The sequence below is a fragment of the Diospyros lotus genome, chromosome 5 (assembly GCF_014633365.1).
Source record: "Diospyros lotus cultivar Yz01 chromosome 5, ASM1463336v1, whole genome shotgun sequence".
In the NCBI taxonomy this organism is placed as follows: domain Eukaryota; kingdom Viridiplantae; phylum Streptophyta; class Magnoliopsida; order Ericales; family Ebenaceae; genus Diospyros; species Diospyros lotus.
The window spans coordinates 11,281,521-11,308,325 of record NC_068342.1 but is presented as its reverse complement, the minus strand read 5'-3'; the positions used below and the strand labels follow the sequence as shown (position 1 = coordinate 11,308,325).

Below are 26,805 nucleotides of genomic sequence, written 5' to 3'. Positions count from 1 at the left end.
TTTCTTTCCACACGAGTAGTCTTCTTTCTTCCTTTAAAAGCATTGCTGTTTCTCTACTTTTATAGTATTGGATTCACCTTTCATGGCCTTTCCTGCTGCAAAGTACAACACTAGATAGGGTTGTCTTTTTAAGGACTGTTCTGTTCTTAAGGATGGGTTTGAAATTCTGAATCCATTCTGAAATTATATCATCTTATCACCAGTAAAACTCGCTTGTTTTTAACAGATTGAATGTTACAACTGGGCTTTATCAGGCTCCCTATGTCCTGCAGGACACTCAATTTTTCCTGTGTATTTTAAAGATTTGACAACAACAATAGCAAACCTCAATTCTAGCAGATGAAATCAGCTATATGAATTTCAAGAGATTCAAAAACTGAAAATGACAGCTTGGGATGGAAGAAGATGCTGTCAGCCACTGTAAAACACTCCAGTTTTCTCAGGTAACAACTCGGATCTTGCTGCTCTGCTCTGCTAGTCTGTCTGTCCATTTTTCACCTTACGTGCAAAAAGAGGAAGAACAGTCAACCCAAACTACTCTCATAATCGTTTGTTTGTACTAGCTTGATGATGCATCAGATTAGTGTTCTTTAATATTTTCAGATCTGGCCCAGAAACTGCGCCTAGAAGATAGGGGAATCTACACCGAATTGCAGAGATACTCTTCTTTACAGTTGCAGTGTAGGTTCTGGAACTTATTACTTTTTAACTGCTGCCGCATCTCAGTTGCCCCCTTCAGTCTGTAAGATGAATATTAGTTTATGTTTTGACATTACTTAATCTTTGATCCAGAGTATGCATGTTTTTCTTGTCTTCTTGTTTGGGTTTTTTTTTTTTTTTTTAAAGATCTTTTTCCTAATAAAAATATTAGAGATGTAGCTCAAAGTCAGGTTAATTACACTAATAATAACCCAATTTTGTATTCTATTACTCTTTGGTCACTGAATTTTGAAATGTTACCTGTTAGTCACTGATATTTCAAAACGGTTACTGCTTAATCACTAAATTTTGAAATGTTACCTATTAGTCACTGATATTTCAAAATTATTACTGCTTAGTTATTGAACTTTAAAATGTTACATATTAGTCACTGATATTTCAAAACTGTTACACTGAACTTTAAAATATTACCTGTTAGTCACTAATATTTCAAAACTATTTCTCATTCGTTACTCGTGAACTTAAAGTTTAGTGACTATCGAGCGACGGGTGAAAAATAATTTTGAAATATCAATGACTAACAAGTAATATTTTAAAGTTAAGTATAACAGTTTTGAAATATCAGTGACTAATAGGTACCATTTTAAAATTCAATGACTAAGTAGTAATAATTTTGAAATATCAGTGACTAACATGTAATATTTTAAAGTTCAGTGACTAAATAGTAACCGTTTTGAAATATCAGTGACTAATAGGCAACATTTCAAAATTCAGTGACCAAACAGTAATAGAATGCAAAGTTAAGTTATTATTGGTGTAATTAACTCCTAAAATCACCTTGTCCAACAATCTAAAGAAATTGAAAAATATTATGTTTTGTCTTGGTTGCACTTGAGCCAAATTTTTTTTTTTTGCTAGAATGTCTTTGTCAATATTATGATGCACGACAACTTAAAATTAATAAAATTAAAAATTAAACTCACTCAGGTCTCAATCTCAACCCATAAGATAATATTTTAAAAAAATGTTGTTATATTGGACGTTACTTGTTAAGAATTTAGAATTTTACTTTTTACCGCATAATCTTACAAAAAGATATGACTATAATAAAGTTTTTATATTTTTGTGAAGTTATTGCCATGATCAGATCATCATACTTGTGAAATATGCCATTGAAAAGGAATGCATGTCCTTGTATGCATGCATGCACGATGATGATGATGATGATGATGATGATGGGTATGAATAAGGGAGATGGGTGAGTTTGTGTCGTGGAAAGTGAGCGAAAAAGCTCCAAGTGCGTGGGTGGGTGGGTGGGCGGGCGTTTAGATTCCAAATGTACAGATGCTGAGTCATGAGTGATGATGACTGATGAAGATGGATGGATTAAGTTTCCACGATGAGGTATATTGTCATGAAAAGGGCATAAAAAGTGTCCATGACCATAATAAGATGCTATAATGGCCGGCCCTCTCATTCATGTAGAGATGGCAAAATGGGCCCGGCCCGGGACCGGGCTAGGGCCAGCAGTTTGTTGGCCCATTTAAGGCCGGGCCGATTTGGCCCGGCCCGCTTGGCCCGGCGGGCCGGGCTGGCCCGCCGGCCCGTTAATCGCCCGCGGCCCACAAAACCCCCCCCACCCTCAGCCTCGCCTCTCTCTCGCCCTCGCCCTAACCCTAACCCTAACCCTTGCCCTCGCCCTCGCCTTCACCCTCGTCTCGCCCTCTGTCATTCTCGCCCTCGCCCTTGGCTCTCGCCCTCGCTCGCCCTCGTCTCGCTCTCTGTCTCGCTCGCCCTCTGTCTCGCCCTCGCCCTAGTCATCGCCCTCGCCTGCGCCCCTGTCTTGCCCTAGCCCTCGTTCTCGCCCGCGCCCTCGCCCTCGCCCGCGCTCGCCCTCTGTCTCGTCCTCGCCCGCGCTTGCCCTAGCCCTCTGTCTCGCCCGCGCCCCTCGCCTGCGCTCGCCCTCTGTCTCGCCCTCGCCCTCGCCCGTGCCCACGCCCGAGCCCCTGGCCCGCGCCTCTTGCTCTCGCCCTCGCTCCTCAGTCGCCCGCGCCCCTCGCCATCTCTCGCTTACTGCCTCGCTCACGCTGCCTGTCTCTGACTTTCAAAAATTTGGCGGGCCCGTTTGGCCCGCGGGCCCGTGGCGGGCCGGGCTAGGGCCAGCAATCTGCTGGCCCGTTTTTAAGCGGGCCGATTTGGCCCGGCCCGCTTGGCCCGCGGGCCACTTGGTAGCGGGCCGGGCCGGCCCGGCCCGGCCCGTTTGCCATTTCTACATTCATGGCATTAAGTGGAGTGGAAAATGCGGGACCCATTATTGAAATTATGAAGATGATCATGTTCAACTATAAAATTTAATAAGTCAAATGATGTGTGGGGGTATGTAAATTTTAAATTAAATTGAATTGAATTTAAATAATTATTTAATTTAAAATTAAATTATTATGATTTGATCGAGTTTTGATTTTCAATTTAGTCTTGATATTAAATTAAAAAGTGAGATTTTAAAATAAAAAAATTTATTGTCCAAACTCTATTTATAAACATAACATGACAATAACAAATCTTAAAAATTATTACCTCATTTTACTACGCCTTCAATCATCTTCATCTCTCTTATCTTCTCAAATTATAGTTGTCGATTGACCAATTTCGTGTATGTTCTTACCATCAACAACATCTCTATTGTTGTTGTCTATCATTATCGTTCACAATGTTGTCCCTTATGCTCTACTCTTGTCTTTGAAGCCTACCAACCACCTCATTATACTTGTGTCATCTCTAATTGTCGTCCTCCTTTACTTGAGTTGTCCTCTTTGGTCATTAACTACCTTTTTATCTTGACTGACTTATTGGACTAGCCTAGTCCAAATCGATTGCATACTCTTATGTGGGGGTTCAAATATGTTTTTTTCTTAAATAAAATATGAAATTTAAAATAAAAAATTAAGTACTGTATTAAATGAATAATAATTTGATTGACGTACAAAATATTTATTGACAAATTTAAACAAGATAAATATAAATCTAACAAATTCAATCAAGAATTTGAACTTGATTTAACTAATAACTTAAAAGGCACATTTTATCTAAACACTTTATTAACTTAAGACACTATATAACAATAAAGATTTAAAAGACTTTAAATTAAAAATAACTTATAACTAAACAGGCTGTTAGTTCAAATTTTATCTTATTGTAATATTAACAATATATATATAATAGATTTTGTTGTTTGCTGAATGGCTGGTAAGAATTATGATTTTTAAATAAACGGGCCGAGATGCATTGTCCTGGCCGGGCTAAACCCATTTCCATCGGGCCAGATGAGTCAGGTCTGCCAAGCCCACCGATTCTTTCTTTGTTCTTTTAAATTTTTTATATTCTGCATAGGGTTGGGTTGGGCCGTGCCAGAAGACCTTGCCAGCCCGGCCCATGGGTCATGCCTGGCATAGCCATCGTGCAGATTAAGCACTCATTTGAGCATAATTTTGTTTTTTTTTTTTCAGAATTTTTGAGAACGAAAAAAAAAAAAAAAAAAAAACTGAAACAAAGCTACAGTCAGTCAAACAAGTGCTAACTGGGCTGTCAAGCATCTGACAGCCCAGTATATATCGGCCCAAATAAACTATCTAGAGCCCATTTTTAACTGGGCTGGAATGGGCCTAAAGTGATCGAATTGGACTGAGTCATGTATAAAAATCGAAATCTAACAATTCTTGCTCGGTCACATGAGCCCAGACAGGTTGAGCTAAACCAAATTAATTTAGTTTGGGTTGATTTGGTTCGGCTTGACTCTAGCTCGATTCTAACTTGCGTTTATAGGATTTAAATTATTTATACAAAACTTTACTAAATTAAAAAAGTTAACCAAATATAACATAATGATACATCATCAGGTTAAAACAAAAGTCGTATAACATTTAAAATTTTTAACAACTAAAATCTACAATAGAAAGAAAGAAAAAAATTGCATTACAAACAACCTCCAATAACTTCCGATTGGTTTCTAATGATGAGCTGGAATCAAATTCGGTCTGTCCAGAACTTGGTGAACAGAGCACACTAAACTTATACAACACGACCTATTTTACATATCTAGACTTTAGATCTGTGCATATGAATATATGGGGGGGGGGGGGGGGGGGGGGGGGGGAGGGAATGTCATTTTGATGGTGTGCGCGCGTGTGTGGGTGCATACATCTGCATTACCCTTAAGAATACAAATAGATGATCTAGTTAAGCATGCGAAAACCAGATTCAGCAGGTACAGACAAAAAAGATAACCCACCAATTTCAATTAAAAAATGCTAGCTTTAGTGAAGGGGAATGAGTTGTCTACTTGACAAGTTGGGTTTGTTAACTGTTCAATCTTTTGCCCATCTCAAAGAATGAGAAGTTTCATTTAAGTTTGAAGGCAAAGATTTTGCTTGCTTTATAACTGGGGTAAAATGCCACTAGCAAACATGTATGGCAATGCAGAAAAGGAGTCCTCTCCTCTGGGCAGATCCCCTAACTGACAGACATAACTACACCACAGCACGGAACATTGCTATTATTATCACCCTAAAATTAGAAGAACTCAAAGTCCAGATATTTACCCCCTGACTTCATGTCTGTTCCTACCATCCTTTTACTGCTGCTGCCACCGACCCCGAGCGCGTCTACGGCCCCGAACTTGCCAGGCAGCTCGTACTCAACTGGTCGCGGTATCTCTGGCGGCGTGCTGCACCTTATCAGAGCCCAATTTACACCTTCAAAGAAAGGGTGCTGCTTGATCTCGGTTGCTCCCCTCTTCACTCCAAGCCGGTGCTGTGGCTCCTTCACGAGCAAGCCCCGGATTAGGTCCCTGCTGTGATAACTGGTTGCCGGCGAATCTGGAAATTTGAGTTGCTGTCCCACCACATTGAACAGGGTAGCACGGTTTCCTGAACCCTTAAATGGTGTTTTACCAAAAAGTAGTTCGTGTAAGAAAATGCCGAATGTCCACCAATCGACTGCGCTGCCATGGCCTTCTCCCTTGATAATTTCAGGTGCCAAATACTCATGGGTCCCGACAAAGGACATGGACCGTGCTGCAGTTGGCTCGGCAACAAGCTCTGGAAGAGTATTTGAAGGCAACCCAGGCTCAACTCGGGGTTTTCGGGTTTTTTTCTTGTTCTTCTGGGGAAAGAGTCGGGGAATTAAACATCCAGGCTGGATGCATACGGATGAGGGTTCAATGCAGGCAGGCTGGACACAGAATGCAGCTCCGTTCCCACGATTAGATGGGTCAGAATCAAATGAAGTTTTGATGAGGGTAGGGCAAACAGCGCATCTTAAAGAAAGGTCAAAATCTGAGAGCATTATGTGACCGTCATCACGTACCAGAACATTTTCTGGTTTCAGGTCCCTGTAAACAACTCCCAACATGTGCAGATACTCGAGCGCCAGAAGAACTTCTGCAGCATAGAACCTGGCCACAGGAGGAAAGATAGCATTTAATACCATTGCTCCCCCCAAAACTGCATAGTTAAAGAAAACAAATTGTGGAACAAATTAATGGCATTCCAATATGACAGTCCCCTTCTCCTTTTTCAGAAGCTTCATTTATTATTAAGCTCATTGTTTTACGGAGAACATAGCCAAAAAAATTAACATTATAGGCAAACATAAGTAGCCACAAAATGCATGAAATCACATCATTAAGTAATTATCTAATAATTATCAAGCATTGATCACGCTTGTTTACAAATTGAACAAAGCATAGAGTAGTCATTTTTGACATGGGACAAAATGGGCTTCTTTTGTTTAGCACTCCTAGTGTACTTAATGAAAGCTGTTTTATGATCTTAAAACAAGTCCACTCCATGTAAAGCTTTGGGTCCCATCAACCAACAGGGTACAGCAGGGGCTTTTAACATTATCTCTCCTTAAGCTGGTTCACCAAAAATTTAACAAAAGGGCCAGAGGAGATTGCAAGTGGGAAAGATCTTAGGTTTTAAAATGAGCCAAAGTAGACTCTCCAGAAGAGAAATTTCCAAATATTCCAGGTCAAACTTTTTCTTGCTAGCACTCCTATTTTTTACCGTTTTCTCTACTTCGCATAACTAAAGTATATCAAATGCAATATGATAGATAGCTCCAGTAGGCATTTATATGTATCAATTGCAATTGTTAAAAGTAGCAGTATAATAAGATGGATGATTCTAATAAAAGTATAATAATCAACAACAAATTCACAAGTCTTAATTCTGCTAGGTGGGGTCGGTTACATGAATTCTAGGTCTCCAATCATCTCTATCTATGGCCATATCCTGATTGTTTTAATAAAAGTAAAAACACAAAATGGTGCTTAGGAAAAAACAAACACAGAATAGTGCATAACCATAAGCAAAAGAAAGTTGAGCTATCCAAAAACCACAAGATTGAGGACGAGCAAAAAATGAGTGTCCATCCTTGACAAAAATCAAGTGAAAAAAAATATAACCTTCCAATAAAAAACCAAGCTCTCCACTCCTTAAAAAGTCCTCCTGTTTATAAATACTCCACCAAACACAGAGACAATGTTGGCTATACAGATATCTGCTAACCTGGTGGGCTACTCCTCCAAGGGAACAAAAATCCAGTAACAACTAACTCTTAATAAGGAAGAAGACAAACCCCCAAAAATCTCATGCCACTTCACAGCGGAGGAGAACATGATCCATTTACTCGCTCTATTTCTACACATACAACCCAACAGAACTTGCCTATGCATTGCCTTCTAAGGCAATAAATAGCAACAGCAGCTTCAAGAGCAGCTGACCACACAAAGAATGCAACTCCTGGAGAACCAATTGATTTCCACGCTGCTTTGCAAGAAAAGCAGGAGAAACCTTTATCATAGAGAGATTACCGTAAAAAATAAGAAAGGGCTTTATACCAGTGTTTTCAAAAGCACTAAGCACACTAAAGTGCAGAAGGCCTATGGAGCTTAAGCTCAAACCCCAAGCACACAATGAAGTGAAGTGAAGTGCACACAAACAAAATAAAAGGTATGAACTTAAATAAGAATAAAAAATATAGACTATTAAAAAGCAATCATAAACAAGGATGAAAGGTCTTAACTCTTCATCTCCCATCAGAAGTCTGGGCATTTCTAGGAATCTGGAGTCTTCTTTTTTTAACATATCTGATTTTATTAAGATCTTTTTTAGATCTGATGACAGTTGTTTTTGGGTAAGGACTCCATCCAAGCAGCCACACAACATCAGAAATTCAAACAAATCCAACAATCCATATGAAAAGCGTGCTTTTTAGTGCTTCACAGCTCAAATAAAAGCACAAATTAAGCATGCTTTTACTGTGCTCAACTGGAGTTGCTGAGCTTCCACCACAAAAAGCTCTTAAGGAGTTGCACTTCGCACTTAAAGCACACTTTTGAAATGCTGCTCCACACTCATTTGTCCACCCTTTGCTTGGTCATACAATAAATGCAATCCTAAAAGTTTAATCTAGAGAATGATATTCTGCTAGGAGATGATGAGAAACATTTAGACAAGACTGTTCTCTTTATTGACAACCATCAAAAAGAGGTCAAGAATTTGCTCTTGCAACAGCCTATAGCCACACCAACTATCCTGCCTAAATCTTACCCCAAAATCATCTCTCAGCTTACACTGTACAAAACTTATTAATGCCTTCTCAAAACCTTGTAAGAGCTCTCCATAAACCCACCTCAATGGGAGATTGAAATCATTTGAACAACCTTGGGCCCCCTAGAACCTGGATCATTTATGATAAGCAGCGCCTTTTAACATCTCATATGTATGCGTATATTACTTCATAGAATATTCATATCTATATCCAGACTTTCTAGAAGAGTATATTCATCCAGCTTAAATATGAATAAAATTTACATCCTAGACTACCAGAATTTATATCATCATTGATATTACAAATATACTCAGAGCTTGATTTGACTGTCCCATCATTCTCAAAGTTCCAGCAACTTCTTTTTTGCCTAAAGAAAATGATGAAGAAGAACAAAGCGCCAGCTATGGGTGCTAGTTATCAGAGACATAACTTTATAATAAGGCCAACATGAAGTTTTCATCTTTGTAATTGACTATCATAGTTTTGATAGGACAGAATTGAGCCACCAGGAATGCTGAAATGAAATCATGAATGGAAGATCAAAAGGTCACAAGATTACATCACTAGGAATGCTATTCTCAGCCCACTAGAATAAACAAAACTAACACCTTATTCCTAACACAGTAAAACAACTAGGGGCAAAAACGGTGTCAATAATGGAATAAACCAAGATCTCAGCCACACAACCAGCGAGCACAGTGATATCATAAAGAGTTCATACCAGGATAGGGGACAGCCCAAAAATTTGAGGCAAATACTTGTCAAGCATAAGAAGGCCCCAAGATTTAAAAAAGCAGTACCATCCAACAGAATGATGAATTAGGGAGGAGTTCAAAAACTAAAAGGCAAAGGAATGGAAACCTGAAACATTTTACATAAATGAAGTAGGGCCAAGGAAACTGCTGGACTATACTACGAACAGGACTGGAGATAGTGAGGAAGGGAAACAATGTGTTAAGGAAATTATAAATTCACTTCCCCATATAATTACAGTGCCTCTAGAGGCATGTGGTCTTGCTGCATCTGCTTCCATTGTGAATCTCACTACATTTGTCATAAATTAGGCCTTGTACACGGGTGGATTGTGAGGGAAATAACTTAGGGCTAGAATTGGAAAAAAAAAAAATTCCTGCATGGCCTTACCATGTTAAAGCCAATAAGTTAGATAATCTTTTTTTGTTTTTTGGGTAACATGGAGTATCCAGACTTTCAACCTGACTAATCTCCATGACCCCATGCAAACCACCCCATCTACACGAGCTAGGCAAAGCTCCACCACTATGCAGGCAAAATCCCACAGCAGCCACAAAGGGCATGTAGTGCCTACACAGACTCCACCACACAGTGTGGTGGGAAGAGCACCGCATCAACGACATGCAGTGTGCAGGGACACAAATTGCACAACGCATTGTGGGGGCGTGACCCCCCAAGAATCCTGCCGGAAAATGGCTTCTGCATGTAGTCAATGAGAATCGAACCTGCACCAGGCAACCCCAATCTTGTGGCAAGGACTAACTTGGACAACCCCAAGGGGTTTATACTAAGATAATCTTATTAGCTCTAAAAATACAAGAAGTAAAGACAATATGGTAAAAAAAAAGAAAAAAAAAACACCAAGCAAATAGTGATTCATGGTCCAGAATTTTCCTCCTATACTTGGTTCATGTGGAAGCATATTACAACTAATTTTTGTTAAGAAAAAGAAAATACAATAAGTGTCAGCTTAGGTCAAAAAAATTGGTAACACAATCCATCTCCATAATGTCTCAGATTTACAGTTACTCCAGCAACTTGTTTTAAGGCATATTTAATGGGATGGAGTTGGGGAAGGGGATATTTTTTTTTTCCTTTTTGTGTGCCTACCTGGGGCCTGGGTGCATACATCCCAAGGTAGATCCTGGGTGAGCTGAGCCCCAACCTCGTGAAGAAGGCAAGTCAAGGATTTGAACCTACACCAGCCGTGTGAGGGGAGACCCACCTACCAACGCACATGGCCCTAGGGGCACCAAAAGAGGCTAAGGTGGAGTGTTAATGTGATCAAGCTAAACTACTTGGGTGCCGCAGCAGATAACTATAAATGTAGAACAATCAAATGCAGTTCAAGACACTAGCATGCTGCAACCTGGAAAAAAATAATGCCTATATGTGGTAGATCGTAAGTCAATTGTTTGATTGTTGGAAAACAGCAGAAAAAAAAACAGCTCAAACCCTTGCATGTAACATAAGATAGTGAGTGTTTTGACAAAAATGAAGTACATCATGATTATGATACAAGCACTTCACAAATAAATGGTCAACACAATACAGAAATTCACAAACCCATCCCCCATGCAAAACTTTGAATGAAATAAAATCAGAAAGATTCAAAGAAATGAGTGTGCTAAATCAAGATTATGTATATCTGTCACCCTGAACAAAAGCTCCTAAAAAAGGAAACATACATTGAATTATATTTTAGAAGGCAAGGTATGTGAAAGTGATCACCTCCATCAACTGAAGGCATGCAATTCAACTGTGGAAAACATAAATTTCTAAACCTTACTATTTGGTTGGAACCTCAGCTCATCCTATTCCAATTTATATTTGTTGTCTTTATATAAATCAACACAAACACTTATTGCTATTACAATTACATATAAAATGGCCCGGTAAACTCAAAGCTTTCAGTATAACAACATCAAATAAAAAGTAAGACAACAAATAATGACATGTATCACGGTATAGAGACAAGGGTCAAAACATGCAGAGGGGATATTAAACCGTTTAAAATTACAATAGAACTGCATCAAGGTTCTGCACTAAGTCCATACTTATTTGCTTTAGTAATGGATGAACTCACTAACACATTCAGACAGACGTGCCATGGTATATGCTATTTGCAGATGATATAGTGTTGGTGGATGAAACACAAGAGAGAGTGAACACTAAGCTTGAGTTGTGGAGAAACAATTTAGAATCTAAGGGATTTAAATTAAGTAAAAGGAAAACAAAATATATGGAATATAAATTTAGTAAGAATGCAAGAGTGAAGGACGTTATAATAAAATTGGAATACCAAATCATATAAAGAAAAGGCTATTTTTGATATTTGGGATTAGTGATTCAAAAAGATAGAGAAATTCACGAGGATGTCACACATAGAATTAAGGCAGGTTGGCTAAAATGGAGAAATGCATCGGGGGTGTTATATGATGGTAAAATCCCATTAAAACTGAAAGAAAAATTCTATAGGACAGCTATAAGACCAACTTTGTTGTATGGCTCAGAATGTTGGGCAGTCAAATACTAACATGAGCAAAAAACGACTGTAGTGGAGATGATAATGCTAAGATGGATGTGCAACCATATAAGAAAAGATAAAATTAGAAATGAGATTATTTGTAATAAGGTAGGAATAGTGCCAATCGAGGAAAAGATGAGAGAGATTAGACTAAAATGGTTTGGTCATGTGAGAAGAAGACCAAGAGACACTCTTGTGAGAAGAGTTGATGAAATAGAACAATTAGTCAAAAAAAGAGGTGAGGCAGACCCAAGAAAACTTTGGGAGAGACATTAAAGTTTGATATGAAGTGTATGGGCCTAAATGAAGATATGACAAAAGACAAAAATACATGAAAGTCTAGAATTCATGTAGCCGACCCTACATAGTGGGATAAAGGCTGGATATGTTGTTGTTGTTGTATAGCAAAAGAAATTAGGTGAAAGCCATGAGTCTCTAGATGCAAACTCACCCATAATAGATCAGTAACTGTTGTAATTTCTATAACTATATCATGTATAGTTATAAAATTGAATCAAAACAAAACCACATTAAATTTATGAAACAATTCCTGGGTGGATGGCTATTGTAATATTCTTACTGTTTTCAAGGTTTAAATGAAATTTTCATTACACATATGGGTCAAGTGCCAGCCCCTTAAATTGGCATCAAGCATAAGAAATCCTGGGAGTGGGGGGCACAATGGTTAGGATGTTATATTGATGTGGCATGATTAAAAGAAGAAGCATCTGGTATCATTAACCATAGAGAAAGTGTAAAAAAGGAAAATTTATTTTCAGCGGGTCATATAGCAACACAATCAGCCAAAATTGACCAACTCAGAAAAATAAAAGATGGCCTGTGTAACAGAAGTTCCTAATGGTGAGCTTCATGTGATAGAAAATTATGCATAATCTGTATATACAACGAGCTACATTTGTTATTCCAGGTAGGCCTCAACCATTGTAGATAAAAACAGAAAAAGAAGAGGGGCATCATAGAGAAATGATGCATCAGTTGTATGTATAGAAAGCATTAAAAGTGAAATGAAGTAGAAAGCAATTAGTAACTAGAAAGCAAGGCCTCAGGCAGAAAAGTTATAAAATAAAAATCATACCTTGCTGCATACTCAGAAAAGTGCTTTCCAGGTTGCCGTTGTCTCAGAGAGTGCAGATCACCCCCAGGACAATATTCCATGACCAAACATGAGAATCTGTCTGTCTCAAAATGAGTATACAATGTTGGCAAAAATGGATGGTCCAGCAACTGCAAAATCTCCCTTTCTGTCTGAGCTCTTGTCAACTTCTTCCGGCTTGCAAGGGATGCCTTGTCCATCACTTTCATTGCAAAATAACACCGGGTTCCACTCAACTCAGAGAGATAAACACTGCCAATGTCACCACAACCAAGCCGTTTGAGTAATCGAAAATGACTCATGCCCAATATTCCATCCCGTGCTCGAATGGCTAGAATAGCTTTCCATCTAGGATCATTTCCCTTATGAGGCTTATTAGCACTCCCAGTAAGGTTACTCCAATTACTATCATCACTGAGGCCACTGCTATCGCTTGCACGACTAAGGCTAGTTTTTGCACTTTCCAATGAATCTCCTCGTACGCTCCCTTTCATACTCTCACAATTCCTGTCAATGCTAAGCATGCCATCACTCATAATGACATCGCTCCGATATGTCCCATCACTCCGATATGTACTAGTGCAGCTATTGACAATGCTCATAGCTCTGACCACTCCAATACTATCAATGCTACTGTGTGGACTAACATTGCCGCTTGGTGGCAAAGAAACATCCCAAATACACTCCTTTTCATCAGAATCTGGGGGAAAAAGTGTGCTCCCTGTGTTTTGTGAAGGCCGAGGAACTGAAAATGGCGAAGAAACTGCACCCAAGTCACTCGGTTCTTCAACCAAGCTCTCCACTGGTGAAAGACCAGATGGGCTTGGTTTTCTGATGCCAGGAACCCGAATTGAAAGATCTTCAAGAAATGGACCCTTCATAGACAAGTTCTTCACCAAGCATTTACCCTCTGATTTGCTTTGACCAATTGGTACATAGACTGGTCTCATTAGATCAGTATCTACAGGTTCTGGAGGGTGACTAGCCCCAGAAAAAGAACTAGGGCCACCTTCCTCAGATGAGTCACCACTGCCCTTAAATGCAACAACATCAGGCATGAGTTCCTCTTTATCCTGCAAAGAGTTCTTTCCTTTCCACGTTCTTACAGGTTGAGGAGATTCCCCATCTTCAGAGTCCCGTTCATCTGATTGACCCACATCATCTCTTACAGAAATTATGCAGGAAGCTGATGTCTGACGGAAATGAGGCAGCTTCCCAGAAAGCGCCTTTGTTTCAGGAATCATCTCCATTTCTGGTTAATGTATGTCCTTACATGGAACTCTTGCAGCAAAACAACCTGAAATTGGGTAGAAATGCAATTCAATAGGCAAAACCCCAGAGCTCCTAAATATTAGCACGAGGATCATTAATTCTGATCTCATAAAATATCGTTAAATGAACTTTAACGCAACTCATGACTAAGATTTGCCGTCATTCAGTTTCATTGTCCACAGACCCCGATAGGGGACAACAAACAACATAAATATCGATTATTTAGGAAGACGTAAAACATCAATCACAACCTTTAATCCCACTAGGTGGGGTTGGCTATTTAGGAAGATGTAAAAAAAAAAAAAAGTTCACATAAGAATAACCATCTTCCGATTTTTCATACAGGTAGCTGACTTCTCCTACAATTCCATTTGACTGTTGAACAATCAAAAGCAACCAACAATATACCAAGCCTCAATCCCACTAGTTAGGGAGTAATCAAATGTGGACGAGGAAAGAAAATGGGAATCTGACAAGTAACAAATTAACAGACGCCTCAACTCGAAGCATCCATCAAATTAAGTTTATCGTTCACTTTCCCATGATTCATCATCATTTAAAATTCACACGAAAATGAAAGTGAATCCGAAGAAAAAATATCCAAAAAGATGTTAAAATAACACCAAGCAGCAAGCCATAGGCTCCATATTAGTCCGCCAACTGCAAATTTTGAACCATTAAAACAAGAAAAAAACAAGCCTGTGCACCTATCTAGAACCTCTGTGTGTGTGTCCGTGTAACAGGAAAAGAGAGGAGGCTAAAAGCAACGGTAATCTTGACCAACCTATGAGTATGAAGGCCTGGAACTCGAAGACAAGATATGAATAATTAAAGCACTAAAAGTGCACCCCATAACCACAAATCTTAACTTGACTAACAATCAAGTGAAGAACAAAAGAGTCCAGAAAAAAAAAGACTAAACAAACCCCATCAAACCATAAGGCAAAGCCGCAACAGGAAAATATGCCAAATTGCTACATTCCCACCACATTACAGTAGATAGGATTAATAAATACTTAAAAGAACCGGACGTTATCTTCAATCCCACTCGAAAATACCTCAAACAAATTGGAAATTTAAAAACCATAAAATTCCCTAAAAATGAGAATCACAATCAATCAGTGACTAACAAATGAGAACTCCGCGCTGATGAATCTGGATCTAGGGCTTGTCCCGGGGAGCAACAAATTGCAGCGAATTTCGGTTTCGGCAACTGGGTTCTTCCTCGTGCTTCTGTTCTAGGGTTCTGGTGTGCAGAGCTTTGAATCGATCTTTTTCTCTCTCTCTCTCTCTACACAGAGAGCAGCAGAAGGTGTCTCTCTCTGTATCTTCAGAGAGCAGCAGCTCTGCAAAAAGAGACTGCAAACTAAAGGTATTGTTGCTGATTGCGAGTACTATTTGTGCTCCTAACTTCTTCAGCTTTTGCTTTTCTCCTCCATTTTTTTTTTTTTTTTAGCCCGTTCTTTCTCTGGTTTTGATGTGGCGCTTCGCTTGAGATGATGAGAGAGAAAATGCGTCGTTTCTGGTCAGAGAAGATGATGAGAATGGATACCCCCATGCTTATTTTTCTTTTATTTACAAGTAATAATAATATGATTAAAAATAATAAAATTTGATCAAATTACAAATATTTTTATTTATATAATATTTATTAATTAAAATATAAATTATAAAATTAAGATATAAAAAATATTTTAAATATAAATATTTTTTATTATATTTGTTGATGTCAGTTTAATGGACTGTGAATTCGATTCTCGTCCTACGTAATAATGATGCGAAATCTCTTACTTATAATTTATTTCTCCTAATATAATTGAGAATACAAATATCGAGAGTCACACAAAAATATCATCACAATAATAATAATAGTATGATTATTTTTTATTAAAAATTATGTCCTTTTCTTTTAGTTTAGTTATTTTATATATAATAATTAAATTCAAACACAACACAAGACTGAAGGTGATGACAGGGAGAGAGCCAGAAGGGGTGGCTTGCGGGCAACTTTCAGTGTCGGGTCGGGCCGAAGTAGTGGGCCCACAACTGTTGGTTCTTTACACTACACGTCTTTTCAGAGACTGCCGCTCTCTCAGTCTCACAAGTCTCCCGAGTGGAGTCGGGTTTCGACCCGATCGGCGACCTTCATTTTCCTACAACGCCACGCATGGCGCGTCCGTGCACGCTCTATTTTTTATTTCTTAATTTATTTTATTTTGCTAAAATAGTATTTATTAACCAAAATATAAATCCAAAAAATTAAAATATATAAAATATTTTAAAAAAATATTTTTCATTATTTTTGTTAAATTTATCTATAACTCTTGAAAATAAAGTCACATGACATCTAATCTAACATTTTTCAAATATCTAAGTATATTTTGAATCTTACAGACAAGAAAAAAATGGTGCATGTATCCTCAAGTGTATTTTAAAATATTTAGCAAATAATTTAATAAAAATTTTAAAATATTTTTTAGTCTTATTTTGACCATTCTATATTTTTGTTATAATATTTTACTCTTGTGATTGATTTTGATGATGAAAAATAAATGGTTATATACCTTAAGTCAAGTTTATATTTTTTAAAAAAAATCAATTTCAATATACTTTGTTAAAATGAGAATCAAATCAAATGAACTATGTCTTTATATATATATATATATCTTAAATGGAGATTTGCAAAAATACGTATTATGTTTTTAATTGAATCTCTTAAATGATTTTTAAAAATTGGTTTTGGTTCGATGGTTAAAATAGAGAAAAAAAAATTTAAAGGCAAAAGTCCAACTATTGATCGATTCTAGGAATCTTTCGATTGTTTTGGTCAAGTTATTGACCGACCTTTTTAGGCTATTGACTGACGGAATACATGCTCCTAGTGATTCATTTTTGGATTCATATTTAACGATTGTTTCATGTAAATTGTCGACCAATATAATCTTTGCATTAGTAAGTGTCGACCTTTTTTAGTTCTTGTTAATTATTTATTTTGTTTTTAATCTAATCAGCTGACTGTTTCTTAGAATCTATCGATCGTTTTATCACAGGTTTTTCTAATTGTTAGTTTTGCAGGCTTCAATAGTTACAAATGATTAGTTGGTTTCAAAACTCTTGGGATGCCTATAAATATCATTTTAGGAAAAGCTTGAGAAGACTAATAAAGAAGAATAAATTCATTTGAGCTTACATTTATATTGATAGTGCTTGAGTTTTCATTTTTTTTATATCAAAAAGACTTTAAACTTTATTTGTTTCAATTTATTCAAGCTTTTATATTTTTGTCTAGAGACATTTGTAATGAGAGATTCATCTCTTAAATTATCTCCAATTGTATCATTATTGTATTTCATAGCTTTTAAAACTAGAGAGTATTTTAATAATATAAGGTTGTGATTTCTTTGTGGTTTATGCTAGAGGGCTTGTCGAGTGTGGTAGGAGATTTTAGTGGATATTTTCAAATCATCAATGATGAGCTAAGATAGTAGATTAGGCTTAATTTAGCTGAACTACTATATATCATTGTGTTTGTTCCTTCTTGACCAAAATAGGGGCTATCGGAGGCGGGGCGCAAGCTCCAGGGACAGATCCGTCCAGGAGGCGGTTGGCACCTGCAAGCACTCCAACGGTCTAGTGAGTAAGAGAGCAAGATGATGTAGTGTATCTGTAGATCAAATGTGAGAACATACATTGACTCTGAAAGAGAGTTGGTTGATATAAAAGGAGGAGATGTCATCCGGCATGCATGAGACATGTGTTTGCAAGTGATGGGACTGGGTATCTAGTGCCAAGGGAGGTTCCCAGGTGATAGCATGGTGGCGACGAGACCCTCATTAACGTGGATGGGACCTGCCATTAATGAGGATGTGATCTGAGACGGTTGCGCAGATATTCAGTGAGAGCAGTAATGATGCCGTGACAAGCTGGCACTGGGACAAAACTGGGTTCAGAAGGGAGATCAGATTGGGCCTGAAAGAGGGGTCGAGATTGGGGCTGAGATTAGGCTTGGAGGAAAGGCCGAGATTGGTCCTGGACGATCCAGTGTCTTTCTTACATTAATTTTATTATTTATGTTTTCATTTCACTTTTTGTGAATATTTTTTTAAAACCTCATAAAAAGTTTTGTAATTTTTCAATCACCCAATTTACCCTCTCTCTTAGGTGTGTGGTGTCATTCATTATACCAAAACCATTTCTAATAGGTCTAAAAAATATTCCAACCCTATCTTAATATAAGCTCATTATTCATTTTAACGAATGTTATTTAAGACTAAAATTGAAATTTTGACACATAAAACAAAAAAGTGAGCTTAAAAATGAAAGCGATAAAAGAATATTGAAAATAATTTATTTTACGTTAATTTGCTTTCGAGATTATGCAAATTCAAAGTCAATTATTCTTTGTGCAATTTTGTTATTCATTAAAATTATGTACTTACAAATAATTCTTATTTGTATTATTGATGATATATAAGAAAATTCATATAAGACAAAAGTATCAAATCATTCGAGTTATGCTAGAAGTTAAATCACTATGTCACCACTTAATGCCCAAATATTAATGCCTAAATGTATAGAAGAATTGGGATCCACACTAAATACAACTAAGGGAACCAGAGATACATTACTCAGAAGGAGTTCCCCATCTAGCTACTATATAATCGATGTTGATTTTGTGTTTGAATTTTATTGTTGGGTTTTGTGATTTAATTTTTTTGTAAAAATTTTGAGATTGAGCTACGAGAACCTATGTTACATGAAAATGGAAAACATTTTTAATAGGAAACGAAAATGTGGAAACGGACATTTTTTTTAAAAAATAGACATAAATAGGGTCCAAAACGGGAATAAGAAATATTTCAAAAACGAAAAAATAACACCTATAATATGTTTCCGTGCAGCATAGGTGAAAACTCCTAGGTGAGGAATTTCACCTTTTGATTCAAAAAAATCAGGGAAGTTGTGTTCTCATAGGCCTTCTCTCTTCTCTACTCGGTTAGATTAATTTGAATTGTTGGTATTATTAAAAAAATAAATATACTTATGCTATTTTGAATTTTTGTTATTATTATTATTTTTACATTTAATATTTTAAATTATAAATACTTAATAAATACCTTTTAAACTACCAAATACATCAATATTAAGATTTAAATAACATTCTCAAACCATTATATATATTTTTAATTACCCATCAATCTCGTTTAACAAATATATATTACATATATGTTCAATTGAAATAATGGACACTACACTGGGGTAGGATTTGCTAAAATGAATCAGATAAGATTGTATCAAAATAATTTTAGAATGTTTTTTGAATTAAAATATGAAAAAATTAAGATAAGACTTGAAATTATTCTAAGATTTTTATCAAATTATTTGTTAAATTTTTTAAAATATACTAAATGATATATGCGTCATTTTTTATTATTTGTAAGTTTCAATACATGTTTATTTGAAGGGAAAGAGAAATAAGTATATTTAAAAAATATCAGATAAGAAGTCATGTGATTTTTTTTTAAGGGTTATCAGATAAATTTAACAAACATATTAATAATAATAAAAATATAAAATAATTTTTATATCTTATTTTTTTTAATTCTTGATTAACGAATACTATTAATAATAGTCTTCGAGGTTGATAGTAATGAATGGTGAGACAACAAAATAACTTATGATTAAAATTAAATTAAAAAATAAGAACTGTAAGAGGAGCGACGAATGTGCAACTCACGTCTCTAGACAGACAATGCCAACAAAGAACACCGAATGAGGTGAAATGACAGAAAAGCCCTTTGATGCAGACGGTTGAAACCATAGGATAAGTCGGGGCTCGAAGGTTAAAATGGACAGTGAAAAAAAATAATGGGTGTGAGTGCCTGCTTCGCCCATGTCAAGTGTAGACACAACCATTAAGAAAGGAATACCACTCAACAAGGGCGTTTATGTAATTTTAACTTTCTTCAATTTATGAATTTGAATGAATTTTCATTTTTTTTTTAAAGTTCCTATTCTTTTCCCTACCTTCCTCTGTCATTCATGCCCTATTTTAGATTAATTTTTAAAATGAAAAAAAGGGGTGAATTTGATGGGTGTATACGTATGGTTCCTCATCCTGGCCCAAATAATTGAAGAGAAGAGGGGAGGGGAGGGGAGGGGAGGTGTTTGGATGGAATGGGTTTTGATTAGACTAAAGTTGAGAGCCTCAGCCTCAAAACTTGACTCTTCCCCTCAGTCACAAGGCAACCCACACTCCTCACTCGGCATCAAAATAACATTTATTAAACTCTGTCCAAGAGAGAGAGAGAGAGAGAGGGCCTACATTGAACGAACTAGACAAGCTTGGAATTAAAAAAATAATGAAAAGCGCCAGATAATGGGTGGATGATGTGCATAATGATTAGCAAACTTTTACTATTGGTGGGGGATGCTTGGATTGAATTGAATTGAATATACAAGTTGTCATGTGGGTGGGTCTCTAACTCTAATCCCATGAATGCAAAGCTTAGTGATGAAAATGATTAGCTCAATGTTTTTTTACCACTCCTCACCCCCCACATTTTCCCAAAAAGAAGGATTTTGTAATGTATTTTTGTGGACCATGGAATTCCTCCCCCCCCCCCCCCCCCCTTCTTTCTTGCTTTTTGAAAAGGGGGTTTGAAAATTAGCGTTGGAATTGGCAAAAGGGGATTGGCCATTGCATTCAATCCTGCCCTTTCTTTCTTCATTCCTTTCTCACTTTTGAATGCCCATGCTCCAAGTCCAACAACCCCCCCAACCCCAACCCCAACCCCAACCCCATTTGCTTGCTTGTTTTTTCTTCATTCATACCACATATTTTATAAATATTCTTCTTAAGCTCCACAGTAAACACACACATTTATGTTACAAATATGAAACAATATCTATTGATTTCTTGGGCATTGGTCCTTATTATTGGGGAGCCTTGAGCTTGCTTTTCTAACCCTTTTTGCCTTTCGGTTTAATTTTTATATATGATTAGATTTTAGATATATTAATGCATTATTATTGTATTGAATATGTTGGGTTGTGCCTCTCATTCTGCAGCCCAAAAATAATAATAATAATAAAAAATAACCCTGATGTTTGATTCAAACTGGACTCGCATCATGCATGACATATTCTGATCAAATATCAACCAATCAATCATTCAAAAATAAAGATGAATGTTCTTTTTGACCTACATGGGCGGCCCAAATGGATCTTGGGCTCTATAGAATAGGCCCTAACTATGTAGCAAATTGTCTTCGTTGGGTGGGGATGTGAGACCTTTCATCATCAAGTACCATCCCTCAATAGCTTCAATTGGCCATAGGTTGTGGGCTCCTACGAAAGACAAGAAGCCCCCCAAGAAAGGGCATTTACAAATAAAATTCTTGATGAATGTTAATGCTACATGTTATATAAAGGATCGAAACTTAGTCTCTAAATAAATAGTATTTTTAGTATCTGAAAATGCTATATATATATATATAATCACTTAATTATGATATTGATGTTTTTGATGCATTATATTTTGTGTTACTTCCCGAACATAAACCTTATTAAAATATTACAATTGAATGTTAAGTAACATTTTCGCCAAAGTGTCTGGTGGGTGGCTGGCCACGTGTAGCTCTTGTGGGAGGATGCCGAGCCCTGCTCTCTCTGGACCATGCATGCGAAACATGTGGGGACTCGTCAAAAATACAGTACATGCGAAACATGGTAATGCATGCGTATGTGTGTACGTATGCATGTCTGATGATAAGCCCAACGAAACATGTGGGACTCGTCAAAAACACAACTACATCCGAAACATGGTAATGCATGCGTATGTGTGTACGTATGCATGTATGATAAGCCCAACGAAACATGTATGTATGATAAGCCCAATCGTTGACATGCACATTGATATTATGTATGATCATATATTCAAAATATTCACGAATGTTATTTGTCTTTGTTTATTGGTATGGATTAAACTAAAAAAATATGATTAAATTGAAATTGAGTGGTTTAATTATGGTTTTAAATTTTTAAAATCAAATGAGTAATGGTTTGGTTTTAATTTTAGTAATTTAAATTTGATTTGATTATAATTTTTTGACAAAAATTAAAATCAAACCGAACCATTACCGACCCTACGTCCAAATACCATTCCCATAATTAGTTACTTGCACACTAAAGCACATCCAAGTCTCAAGGTTCCTGTATGTATGTTTTATCTTATCATTTGTTATTTGAATTTTTCAAATCAAATGTTTGAATACAATATAATACTATTGCAATGGATTTTTCAATTCAAATGTTTAGCGACCCTAATTTTAACGTCGAAATTTGAAGTTTTAGTGATGAATTTTTTCGCCATTAAATGTCTCTCTCTCTTTTTTTTTTTTTTAAAGTATTAAAAGCATCTCAAATTCAAATTCAAGATATATTCATAACCCAAAAAATACAAATATTTGAAGTGACACGTGCACAGGGTCATTTACAATAATATTGTTTTCAACACATCCAACTACTATCGCCATACTTTGCCCCCGCCCCATTAAAACTGTCAATAAATATTATTTATTATAATCGGCGGCAGCAAATTACCAACAAACATATATTTGTTTGGGAATGTCATTAGCTCGTCCCATGTCAAGGGAGCCTGTGATCGTTCAGTTTGACCAATATCAAATTCAACCCAAACAAATGTACCTTTTTTCTAGCTAGGTATGGACGCGTAGGAGTCAACCTGTACACATGAGAGTCACCATCGATCTTCAGCTCCTCCCGGAAGCTGGTTTCTTTGTATTTTGCCGACCTGACCATGCTTAATTTCTTAATGAAGGACTTGGCTTCTTTGGGTCGAGGTTGAACTTTGAAGGGCACCCACCCTTAAAACTACCCTGGGTACACGTAGAAGCATATACAGTCACAAAACTTGCATGTTCCGTGAACTTCATTAGTTAATCAATCACGTTCATATATTTCTCTCTGTCGGTGGCAATGCTGGTTTGTTAAGCATCACAATATATATATAGTCAAAACTAAAGCTAGCAAGCAACAATCATTAGTTTGAAAATAGATATGTGGGTGGGTGTGTCTCTGTATATATGAATCAAATCTAGGTTTTATAATAATTCATATACATGCACGAACTAATTAAACAAGGCGCGCTTGTCTGGTTACTGGGTGGTGGAGCCAGAAACCTGAATACATATATATATATATATATTTTGGTGAAGAAAACTTGGAAGTCTTAAAGGAGTCTAAAATTGGACATTCTGTTGGGTTTGGGGCTGGCATAAACAATTGACTATAACTTTTAACTTGCATCGATGCCTGGGTGGTCGACACTTTTTTGTTGGTTTGCCGACACAATATATATATCAAACTCGATCGAAAGCCTCAAGACTTTATAATTACCATGACCAGACAGACAGACACCCACACAGATGGATGGACGCAGATGATCGATGGTAGTTTTGTAGGTATGATGTGGGGAAATTAAGGCCAATAATACTCTCGTTGCACTGCACTCATGCCAAACTAATTAATGTGCAGCAGCACAAAAATCTTTCAACATTAATTTCCATACTACTCTTGAGTTGAAAAACAAAGTTAAGATTGGGAGGGATGATTGACTGGGGGTCTACTCTACTCTACTAGACTAGAACTAGAGTTTGATTCATTCATTAATGCTACGTACCATATAAATAATGTATGTATGTATGTATGTATATTCTGGCTTGTATTTGGAGTTCCGTACGTCGTCGACAGCTAGGTGCCAGGCAAGGCATGTCTTTTGAATGCTGAGTTTCTTTGTTTGAATCGCCATTTTCAAAGCGCGGTGATCTCAGTGGCTGGCAGGAGGATCCAAATTATAACTTTCTCATTTTGTGAGTTTTTCCAAATTGTGGATTCTTAATTATGTTAGTCCATCATTATGTTTGATTTGGTTTGATTTTTTTTTATTTTTAATATAAAACTTTTAAAATTATATATATTTATGTGTTATATTTGTTGTCTTTAATTTAATTATTATTTATATTTAATAACCTTTTATCGATGGTAGATCGAACTAAAAATTCATTTTCTCTAATATTAGACTTAAATTGGAGGGTTGTTTGTGTAATTCTCGCATTGGCATTAGTGAACTTTGTCTTATTTCTATGTTTAATCCTATTTTGTTAGTTTATGGTTCATCGGTTCTTTTATTTTATTTTAACTTTTGTAAATGGAATCATAAATTTAACTGAGAAAGCAACGACACTTTCACCGTAAACTTGCTAGTACTATATCGTTCATATAACATATTTGATTTGAATTTGATTTCAGTTTTGATAAATAAAAATATACATCTCCTTTTTGCCTAAAAATTTATCTTTTATATGAAAATAAATATCATAAGAATATTTGGTCTTTATAATTTTTAGCTATTTAGATGAGGATGAATTATCTTTTTATTTTTTATTTTAATTATGAAACAACTAAACACAGATTAAAGAATGATTCACTCTTGTTGGTAAAATATTTAAACAAAACAAAAATTGACAAAAAAATCACAAAACCCTTAAAAAGGAGCATAACCAAAGAAGTCACCGCCGCCAAGGGGGATCAAAGTCCAAAATTGGAGGCAATCATATCAAATCAAAGAATGAAAATAACACCAAGACAACACAAACAAGTGAAGGAAGAAGAAGGAGGGGGGGGGGGGGGGGGGGGGTGTTAGTCCATACAGTACTTTGGAGCAGGAAGAAACACACATATGTGAACGGCTGATTGGATCTAAGTACTTTTGCGTCCCAAAAAAGTAGTGGACTGGCCACCATCGAATCATAGACTTTTGTGGGCTTGGCTTTGAATCCGCAAAGTTTGGCAGTGATTCTATGTCTCTTAAGACTTGTTATTAATCAACTATCCTACGGTTTCCCTGCAGCTGATAATCCACCAACGGAGGGTGTGCCAAGTGGACCTCCTTGAGTGGTTTGGTCGCCTCAAGTGAGTCTCTCTGTCTCTGTATTTCCATCATCGACATGCTCCCGTACTATTTGGACGGTTGCTTAATTAATTGCTTCTTCTTTTTCCAGTTTATTAATTATGTGGATATATACATTAAAGGAGAGATAAGCTCGATCGGACTAGTGGTTTACAAACTGCCCATGCTTTTCTTGACTCATAAGTTGCTTTCATGTCAAGAAGAAAATGGGGTGACCTTGAGATCTTGATTGATTGGTACATATTCATTTCATGACTCTCCATTCACTAATTATGTGGTAGACATAGAAAGGGTGTCTTTGATCAGCGCGCCCCCCCCCCAAACAAACAAGATTCCAACAAAATAAGGACAGCAAACACCCCCATAAAATTGAATCCTCAATTAAAGAGCAAATGAGAAGCATATGAACATTTTAATAACACATAATGCACCTGCAGTCACGCCTGAAGCTTCACATAATACACCCAATTTTTCTCAAAAAAGAAACGAAAAAAACAACTCAAATGGTGGAAAACTAAATAGGTGACTAGTAAGCATTCAATAAGAAATTAAGAATCTTCTACTTTGGTCAACAAATCTATTAATTAGGAATGATACACACAATCTAAGAAACATGGATCACAACCTGTGTAATAGGGCTATGACCCTAAGAAAACCACAATTTATTTATAATTTACGTTTTTAGGATTCGTTTTTGGTTCAGTCGGGTCGGCGAAATGATGACAGTTGAGCAACCATGGACTCCTTCCACGGGTAAGGTTGTAAACTAATTGGGTCAGAAGTCAAACTTGATTAACAGCTAGCCTGCAGCTTGCTTATACTCTTCAGTCCTCATCAATTTTATATTTAGAAGCTAAAAAAGTCAAAATATAATGACCATTACCATTTGTTCTTTGAAAAATTGTGCTTCAAAAATGTTTCTTTATTTCAAATCCCTTCCCAAAACTCTGCTTTCTAAAACTATAAGGAATAAATATATATTTATTTCAGGGTACGATAACCTACAAACCCATCTAACTTATTTTATATATGTATTATGTGGAATTATGAAACAAACATGAACAATCTTGTGGACAAGGAGAACGAATTCTGTACGTCTAATGTAATTGGGGTCGGCTGCATTGATATCTTAGGGGCATGTGAGTAACCTTAGGGGCATGTGAATTTGGTGAGGCCAAAATCTTTTGGCAAGAATCTATTTTGATATCCATCTTACTTGACGTAAGAAATTATAAAAAATATTCATGTTAATTAGATCACTATTTAAACGATATTTAGAGATGCTTATTTTTTGTGGACTGACAAATGTGTTTTTCCTTTTGTTAAATACATAATAATTATCAAGTGATGAAATCTAACTACTTGGGTATCTACAAATAACTGTCTAATCTATCACCTTGTTGCTGAAGGTGACTTAATTAAAAGAGGAGTGTGTAGTGTGACAAAAGAATTTTTCAATTGGATTTTAATTATGGGCAATAATTATTCCCTAAATGAGTAACCATCTACGTTTGTACTCAATCAAATGGAAATGTTAGATCAAGTCGAGTTGGGTCCCTTTTTATATAAAGTACGCGTGTATTTTAATCTCAATCCTTTTGTCTCTTTTTTTTTTTCCTAAAAAATATAAAAACAATTGGGTAATTTTTTTCGTAGAAGATACGAATTTCCTAGAAGATACAAAAAGTTGACTTATTTTGAGGGCGATACAAGGGAAGGGAAGGGAAGGGATCCTGAGGGCCATCAGCCATGGCCATCGCTAGCGCGCGGTTGTCGTATATATATATATATATATAACCCACACGAGCATCATGAGCAGCCAGCGGCTGCCTCAAATTCATTTCAGTTTCACACATGGCGGCGAATGCAGGT

At 36.6% G+C, this 26,805-nt stretch overlaps 1 protein-coding gene across 1 annotated transcript; it reads right to left on the bottom strand.

Moving 5' to 3' along the window:
* Positions 1 to 5,035: 5,035 nt before the first annotated feature.
* LOC127802308 (serine/threonine-protein kinase D6PK) lies at positions 5,036 to 15,482 on the bottom strand. The gene is made up of 3 exons (XM_052338039.1): positions 15,071 to 15,482; positions 12,651 to 13,965; positions 5,036 to 6,112 (listed from the first exon to the last, which is right to left on the bottom strand). Exons 2-3 carry the CDS (start codon positions 13,916 to 13,918, stop codon positions 5,230 to 5,232), a joined length of 2,151 nt encoding a protein of 716 aa, XP_052193999.1. The 5' UTR covers positions 13,919 to 13,965; positions 15,071 to 15,482; the 3' UTR covers positions 5,036 to 5,229.
* Positions 15,483 to 26,805: the final 11,323 nt, after the last annotated feature.

Excerpts from the sequence above, each read along its gene's own strand:
- LOC127802308 (XM_052338039.1), bottom strand. The coding sequence starts at position 13,918 with ATGGAGATGATTCCTGAAACAAAGGCGCTTTCTGGGAAGCTGCCTCAT. Across the intron at positions 6,113-12,650 it reads TTTTCTGAGTATGCAGCAAG|GTTCTATGCTGCAGAAGTTC; the intron begins GTATGATTTTTA and ends TCCTGTGGCCAG.